Source organism: Dendropsophus ebraccatus, chromosome 1, assembly GCF_027789765.1.
Source record: "Dendropsophus ebraccatus isolate aDenEbr1 chromosome 1, aDenEbr1.pat, whole genome shotgun sequence".
In the NCBI taxonomy this organism is placed as follows: domain Eukaryota; kingdom Metazoa; phylum Chordata; class Amphibia; order Anura; family Hylidae; genus Dendropsophus; species Dendropsophus ebraccatus.
In genome coordinates this window covers 154,573,943-154,582,487 of record NC_091454.1, presented here as the reverse complement: position 1 = coordinate 154,582,487, position 8,545 = coordinate 154,573,943, and the positions used below count along the sequence as shown (strand labels likewise).

The window sequence follows — 8,545 nt, the reverse complement described above, 5'->3', positions numbered from 1 at the left end:
AGACAACTTTAGAGCTTTATCCAACTTCGTTCAGCATTTGATTAGTGGCGACTGCTGATCGGGTTTGGATGGACTCCAGCATGCTCGAGGTTCGCTCATCTCTATTTAACATCCAACTTGCATCAATGATATTTTTGTTTAACAGAATATATTTTATCCCTGTATCAGTAATACCCCAACAGGTTGAGGAAATAAAAAAAAAAAACACATTTAAGAATAAAACTATTTGCAAATGCCTGGAAAATACCAAGACGGATAAAAACAGAAAGATATTTATTAAATAGCCTATTACATGATGCAGAATGCAAATCTGCTTTGACTGGGCTGGCTTCTGTTAAATCGGTATTCAGGAAATCTGTGACAGCTATGGAATTTCCATCGTATAAGTAAAAGCAAAGACTAGAAAGTATTAAAAACAAGGTTCTAAGTGCCTATTTTATAAGTACCTGATATATTAGCATTAAAATCTGCCATAAGAGTACAGTAGAGTGTTATGTTATAAAGTCATACACGTTTTATCATTTTATATATATATATGTACAGTATATATGATTTGCTATATAAATGTACAGCTTAAAAGAATGAGATGCTTCCTGTAACAGGTAACAGCATTCTATACCAAGAGATTAACATGGGCCAGCCATATTTCAATATAAGACTATGCAAGTGTGCAGTGACTACATCTTCAATATGTAGTGCCTTATGGAGCTATTCACTTATCAATAATCAGCACATACATTCTTACTGTATCTAACTTCCATTACACTCCCCTCTATTGGTAAGTGATGCATTAGCAGCATATGAAACATTTCCTTCATCCAGAGGAACTGCACATATAAGTCTTCTTTGTATAATTTAACATCAGTAAACTAAAGAGGCACTTACTATCACACAACCTTCATTAGGTAGAAAATCCCAGCATAACTCCATTCACTCTATAACCCTCATGCCACTAGAGAGGCTTGTAACACACTGCTCAGCAATGCATCATGGGCCACCAAGCAGCAAAAAAAAAAAAAAAGTCCCCAATTAGGATAGAGTGTAATAAATATTTTCCAGTCCAGGTCTTTGGTGTCCATATGTTGTAGCGTTCAGCTCTCTCTGCTACAATTTGGTTTGGGCTTCTCGGGCAATGTACTGTAAGATGAGGCACTGCTCCCCCTATTCACAATTACTGGAAGGCGGTAAATAGAGAAGAGTTACAGGCTCAAGTCTTTTTTGTGCAGTCCATCTTAGATCTTGGTGACATAATTATTAGGAAATAGTCCCTGTTTCCCACGTAGTCTTCCGGTCCACCAACCTGAGGTGTCTGCAAGTGACAAGAAAAGAAACGTTATCATCCACATGTGACTATGTTTGTACTGTGCTCCCTTGTGGAAAAGTGTCCATCACCTTCATGAAGGTTAATTTTATGACCATAATCCATGGTGGAAAGTATCTGCTAAGCCCACCCATACAGTTAGGTGTATGGAGGCCTTTAGGCTTTACACTTGGCTAAGAGGGTACCCACACTATGTTCATGTACTGGGCAGAGAGTAAAAACAACGTCAGGTCAGAATGAGTCATCGTGGCCGTGAAGTAGAGTGTAGACCCAAACATCCATTACATAGAATATAGTTAGATGTTTTGATTACCTTCTTTGATAATCTCTATGATGTCATTGGCATTAAAACTAAGCTCATCTGTATCCTGTGCATCATATGCATACAGGGCCTTGCACTGCGGCACTTGTGGTTTGGGCTTTGGCTGAGGTTTTGGTCTTCCCCCACCAGGAGGGGGGCGACTTGATGTCTGACGACGAGCACTGTAAGGAAACAAAATGTATGTAATTATGAACAAATTCTTAAACTTATTCAAGACTTTTTTCAGACCTATTCAATAAATCACCATTAGATGGCGCTGTTGACCAAGGATTACATACAGTATACAAGGTTAGAAGGATTTTTTTTTTTTTATAGCTATGCCTGTGTTGCCCTCCTATAATTCTTTTTCTCTATAGACCACTACCAGTGTGACTTATTTTGTAGTAGCACAAAGATAAAGCGCTGCAATTAACATATAATCATAATAAATAATTCCACATTGTTGATGCCTGAACCGTAAATGGACTACTCCTCACCTTGTGCACAATCAATATCATACAGTGGAATATTAGACTCCTATCTAAACATCATCCAAATGTCATATAATTATAGATGTACAGTAAATTTACCACTGTACTGTACACTTCACATTGTTCTTGGAGTAGATCTGAACTTCCCTTGTGCAATGTGTCATATTTGTGGACATTTGTATAGCTGTATGAATTTTTCCTGCTTATCCATTATCAGACAGTTCTGCAGACTATGTAGAATTTTGTGGACGAGGCCTCTTTCTTGTGTGTAATATTTGTTTCATGGCACATTTTACTGTGACCTGTGGTTTTACACTAGACCCTTGCTGTAGTTAAATCAACATTGTCTCAGTGAAGTTGGTTAGAAGCAGCTGCTGAGCACAAAGAGTCTTTGAGTTGCAGTGAGCAATTTTTCTGTGGTCTCTTGTTCCTCACAGTACAACCGTGTCTCCATTAGCAGTACAGCAAAAAAAATTTAAATGATCGTATGATATTCTCCTTAAACCGAAAGGCCTTTTCTGCTGGCTTCAGAATGCAGAATTAAAAAAACAGCACAAAGACCCCCCCCCCCCCCCTTCCCCCCTCACAAAATTCGAACCCAGTCCTTTCCGAACTGATGCATTAATAATATGCACTGTTTTTAGATATTGATTAGTGATTTTTTTTTTTTGAAGGACTGACCAAGGGAAGCACTGAACACTATTCAGTAAGGAACAGGAAGACTTGATTGACACTAGTGTTTAAATATCATACATTGTCTTTCCATGCTCATCATAGCTAAAATGCAAGAACCCCTACACTCCAGCGTAAAAGTAAAATAGCACAGTTTGCCTTAATATAGTAACATTTGGTACATGCAATTACAGCAACTGCAATGTTTCTCTAGAAGAAACAAGCTCAGAGGCAGACTTGGGCAGAGGTCATAGTTGTGCCTGGGCCCTGGTGCTTGAAGTGGTCTACAAGCCCTATCACATAAGACCATAATACTATAAAAAGTCCTGCCTCCTTGCTGCCGCCGCCCCTATCATTATGTGCTGGGTAAAACAGGGCATTAATAATTTAATAACTGAGTAAATGGACTATTCCACACCTTGTGCACAATCAATATCATACAGTGTAACACTAGAATTCTATCTAATCATCCAAATTTCATGTACTGTAATTATAGATGTACAGTAAATTTATCACTGTACTGTACACTACACATTGTTCTTGGAGTAGAACTTCCCTTGTGCAATGTGTCATATTTGTGGACATTTGTATAGCCGTATATATTTTTCCTGCTTATTCATTATCACAGTTCTGCAGACTACATTGTTAAGCCTAACATATGTTGAATAATCCTTACCCAGCAACACCTTGGTCTGGCACACGAAGGAAGTCCAAGCTTTGGGGCTGCAGTGGATTTCTAGCTACTGCTGCACCAGCCGTTTGCCTTGGTAAAGATGGGTGGTCCATAGGGTGATGTGATGTTCTAGAGTTGTTAAATTGTCTTCCAGACCTCTGCTGATGCCCATAGGGGCTGTTCTGTATCAATCCATTCTGGTAGGACCCTACAGGAAAAAAACACCTTATTTTATGAGGGGAAATTAAAAAGTCAAATTAAGAAGAAAAGTACTTAAATGCATAGCAAAGAATAACGCAATGCTTACCAGGCCCACCTAATCTCCTCTACTTATTGCTTCACACTGTTCCACTGTCACTCCTGTTACATTTGCAAATAATTATGTAAAAAGTGTATGCTGATTTTGGCTTCTTAAATACAGTGCTTTAACCATTAGGCTGGGTGCACACTGGTGTAATAGGGGCACTTTTTTATCTATATTACAGCTTTAAAAGGAGAAGTCCGGCAAAATTTTTTATTAAAGTATTGTATTGCCCCCCAAAAGTTTTACAAATTACCAATGTACACTTATTACAGGAAATGCACATAATTTGTATAACTTTTGGGGGGGGCAATGCAATATTTTGATAAACTTTTTTGCTGGACTTCTCCTTTAAGTCTCAGCCTGACTACGAGTCTAATGGCTCAAACTGACAGCTAGATAGAAGAAACAGGGGTGCACGACAGGGTTAATGGTTGGTGCTTGTACGGACGGACTTTCATCCCAACCTAATCCAATATAAAAAATCCTTAGCACTCGTTTTCATATGCAAAAGTGTTCAAACGTTTCTTTACAGCGTGAAAAGGGCAAGGCCAGGTAAATGATAATACTTTCTTTCAGACAAAAACACCTCCTGGGTGTGATACAGTGTTTAGGTTATGGCGACTGGACGTTTCGACCCTATCTAGGGTCTTTCTCAACGTCGCTAAGGTATAGTGTCGAGAGGTGCGCACCCGGCGCTGTCCTGTGGCGTATCAAGCGCTGTGTCATTGATTTAGATCTGAACCTAAGATTATCATAAATTGTTCGCTGTAATTCCACATTCTTTTGCTGTAGTTCCGCATTTATTCACTAATCATTCAGTGTAATTGCACATTGTTCATTGTTTTGCTGGGATCAGAAGGAGTAAACAATCATAGTAAGGATCGTAACTCCCAATTAATCGCTCTGTGTAATATGGTGAACGATTTCAGGTTAACGATAAACAATCTAGTTTGTGATCGTTTACAGTTAGTCGTTAAAAATCGCTCACTGTAATAGGACCCCAAGTATCCTCTAGGGTTTTCACCCTTTATCACACTCCAGGCTGAAGAAGCTAGACTCCTGGTGCTTTCTAACAGTGGTCACAGTTTGGGCAGTGGCTGATCAAGCAAGGCAGATACTCCTGGTGCTTAACACCAGGAAGCAGAAAGAGGTGGGACTGGTGCTGGCGAGGGAGTAGTATATTTTTATATTTTTCTAGAGCTGCATGATAACCAAACCACAAGTATTTGTGAGTTTATAAAACCTCTTTTGCAATTGCGACCCATGATTTAGCATGATCATACCCTGTACTTTCACTTAACTTCACCCAGCTGGTCTCACATACATAGTCATACATAGTCATGATGCTAAATTCAGAGCCTCTTAACCATTTAAATGGCAATGACAAGCTTGGTACATCTAATGTATTTAATTATACAGAAGGTGGCTTCCAAGACTATATTTATAGGAGAAAGAAGTAGGTGGAAAGGATTAAGGCACAGAGGATGCAACAAGCAAATCAAGTACAATGTAGATAAATGGGAACTAAAAACGTACCTACAGAGTTCTAATTCTTGCCTAGCGTAGTACAATATTGCTGCTGGTAAAATTACAACACTTAAGGCCCTATTACACGTATTTGGCCGATAATAGCTTAGTGTAATAGAAGACAACGATCAGCCAACATGCACAATGTCAATAAGGCAGTGGATCCTGACCTATTGGGGGGTACACTTGTAAGTGAACACTGGCCTGAGCGGTTGCCCAGGCAAATATCCGGTTTTACCCTTAGGTTAAAAATGAGCTTTTATTGCTCTGCGTTAAAATATAGGTATAGCTTGTGCAAACATAAAATATTGCTACCTCTTCCTTGTATAATCAATCTTTGTGTCGACCGACACTCTGTATATTGCGGGATTAGCTGCTCAGTATCGGGGGTACACAGTTCCCAGCTGGGGTGATCCGTGTCCCTAGTTGTGTTATTCCTGTGGGTTCTAGGTTAAACCTGTGTCAGAACTCCACTCTGAGCCCGTCCGGGCAGGAATACACACTTACAGCAGATTACTGCTGTGCCCTGAGCGGTTTTGTATACGCTCTAGCCCCACTAGATAACTGTACTATGAAGCCACAATCCCCATTTCATAGAGGTGCAATAGTTAAAAACGCTGTCCGTATATCTGACACGTTTCACTGGTGCCGCCGGTGTTCTCAAAGTTACGGCACAGTGGGCGGAGTTAAGCTATCTTTTATGGTTTCTGATAGCCCACGTACAGCCCATGATCGTCATGATAGAGTCAGTGGTGATTGGTGCGAGGTGAGAGAGGGGAGGGGGAAGTGGGTCAGAGGATGATGATTTTGCGTCGTTTTTGAAAAACCTGTCGGTCCGTTTGAAGGTAGTGCGCATGTGCACGCACTTAGACTCTGAGTGGTGTTGTCGTTCTGCGCATGCGCTGGTACTTAGTCTCTGAGTGTATTGATAGTCGGACTGCGCATGCAATGGCACTTAGACTTCTTCTTGTCTTGGTTGGTTTATAAGGGTGCAAAACAGGAGTCCGTGGAGCCTCGGTTGCGAGTCTCAAAACACGGGATAGCCAGATATCTCTAGCCTGTTGCCTGCCTTGGCAAGCCCTTGTCATGATCGCAATACTCGCACCTTGAGTTTGACATTGACAAAAAGGGGCCACCCTGGTGTTTCCCTATTTATGTTCCAATACTCGCAACCGAGTGGGACTTAAGGGGCTTATCAGGGTGGTGATAAGGGACTTATCAGGGTGGTGTGGTGCTCTCCCTATCATGGAGGCACCCCGTGGCAACAGGCTAGAGATATCTGGCTATCCCGTGTTTTGAGACTCGCAACCGAGGCTCCACGGACTCCTGTTTTGCATATTTACATTTTTGGGGGCATCAGTGGAGACTCTTGATTGAGTACTTCATTGGAATTTTTTTCACTGTCCTCCTTGAGTTCAGTGACAACTGTGTTTTGTTGGTCGATTTGCTATTGCCCCAACTAGCCAGAATCCTACTCCACACTGACGAGGGGCAAAAACCCCGAAACGGCTGTCTGTGGATGGAAGCCTGCCTTGGCAAGCCCTTGTCATGATTGCAATACTCGCACCTTGAGTTTGACATTGACAAAAAGGGGCCTCCCTGGTGTTTCCCTATTTATGTTCCAATACTCGCAACCGAGTGGGACTTAAGGGGCTATTTATCAGGGTGGTGTGGTGCTCTCCCTATCATGGAGGCACCCCGTGGCAACAGGCTAGAGATATCTGGCTATCCCGTGTTTTGAGACTCGCAACCGAGGCTCCACGGACTCCTGTTTTGCATATTTAAATTTTTGGGGGCATCAGTGGAGACTCTTGATTGAGTACTTCATTGGAATTTTTTTCACTGTTCTCCTTGAGTTCAGTGACAACTGTGTTTTGTTGGTTGGTTTATAAGGGTGCCTGTGTGTCTTCGAGTTGGTAAGGTACTCTTTGATGCCGCATAAGCTTTGTGGAGTCTTCAGGGCTCCCTATTGTATAGCGGATATCTGAGGGTGTGAAAATGTGATGGGGATAGGAGGGTGGAGGGGGGAAGGGACGTGGAGCTAAATGTACATGACGATCTAAGATTGCACTAATGCTTACAGTTAAGTTTACAGAAAAGGTGTGTAGGTAAACCCTTCATTCAATTGAATACCCGGAGACTCAAGTGACACCACACTATATATCAAAGAGTACCTTACTAACTCGAAGACACACAGGCACCCTTATAAACCAACCAAGACAAGAAGAAGTCTTAGTACCAGCGCATGCGCAGAACGACAACACCACTCAGAGTCTAAGTGCGCGCACATGCGCACTACCTTCAAACGGACCGACAGGTTTTTCAAAAACAACGCGAACTCATCATCCTCAGGGCACAGCAGTAATCTGCTGTAAGTGTGTATTCCTGCCTGGACGGGCTCAGAGTGGAGTTCTGACACAGGTTTAACCTAGAACCCACAGGAATAACACAACTAGGGACACGGTTCACCCCGGCTGGGAACTGTGTACCCCCGATACTGAGAAGCCAATCCCGCAATATACAGAGTGCCGGTCGACACAAAGATTGATTATACAAGGAAGAGGTAGCAATATTTTATGTTTGCACAAGCTATACCTATATTTTAACGCAGAGCAATAAAAGCTAATTTTTAACCTAAGGGTAAAACTGGGTATTTGCCTGGGCAACCGCTCAGGCCAGTGTTAACATGCACAATGTCGGCTGATCGTTGTCTTTCAACACACTGAAAAATGAATGACTGCCACTATCTTCTATGGGCTGCCCGGGCGATCTAGCGATCACCTGGACAGCCCCCCCCACCCGTACCCGCTCGCTGCTGGCATGTGTACCAGCCTGTGTAAAAGGGCCTATATCCACTGTCTGGTCCAATAGACACTAGAATGTGTCCAAAATAGTCTAATGTTAGATACAGCATAGCAGTGCAGTAGATGTAACTTTAGAACAGCATACCTGGTGGTGGTGGGGCAGCCCTGCTTGGGTAGGATTTGTTCATGTTACTTCTCCCTTCAACTAGGTTTCTTCGGGTTGGCCCTAGATAACAGATAAAATTGGTAAACGCACTGATCTGTTATCAAACACAAAGCATTTAAAGTTGACACATAAATTACCCAAATAACTTCAAGCAGTCAATCTGTAAATGTGTAACCTCTAATAGAACTATACCTCTCACAGAGCTTGTTACTTCATTTAAAGCATAATCTTTTCATCATGCTATTCAAGCAAATCGTTATGTCTGCACAGGAATATGAACAAACGC

The 8,545-nt window shown here is 41.8% G+C and overlaps 1 protein-coding gene across 1 annotated transcript in view; it reads right to left on the bottom strand.

Annotated features, from left to right (window-relative positions):
- Positions 1–258: 258 nt before the first annotated feature.
- MYO1E (myosin IE) overlaps positions 259–8,545 on the bottom strand; it is a 121,286-nt gene continuing 112,999 nt past the window's right edge. The window contains exons 25-28 of the mRNA XM_069982112.1: positions 8,239–8,319; positions 3,462–3,666; positions 1,635–1,804; positions 259–1,309 (exon numbers count right to left, since the gene is read on the bottom strand). Of these exons, the coding sequence (XP_069838213.1) occupies positions 1,233–1,309; positions 1,635–1,804; positions 3,462–3,666; positions 8,239–8,319 (533 nt within the window). The 3' untranslated portion in view covers positions 259–1,232. The remainder of the gene's footprint in view (positions 1,310–1,634; positions 1,805–3,461; positions 3,667–8,238; positions 8,320–8,545) is intronic.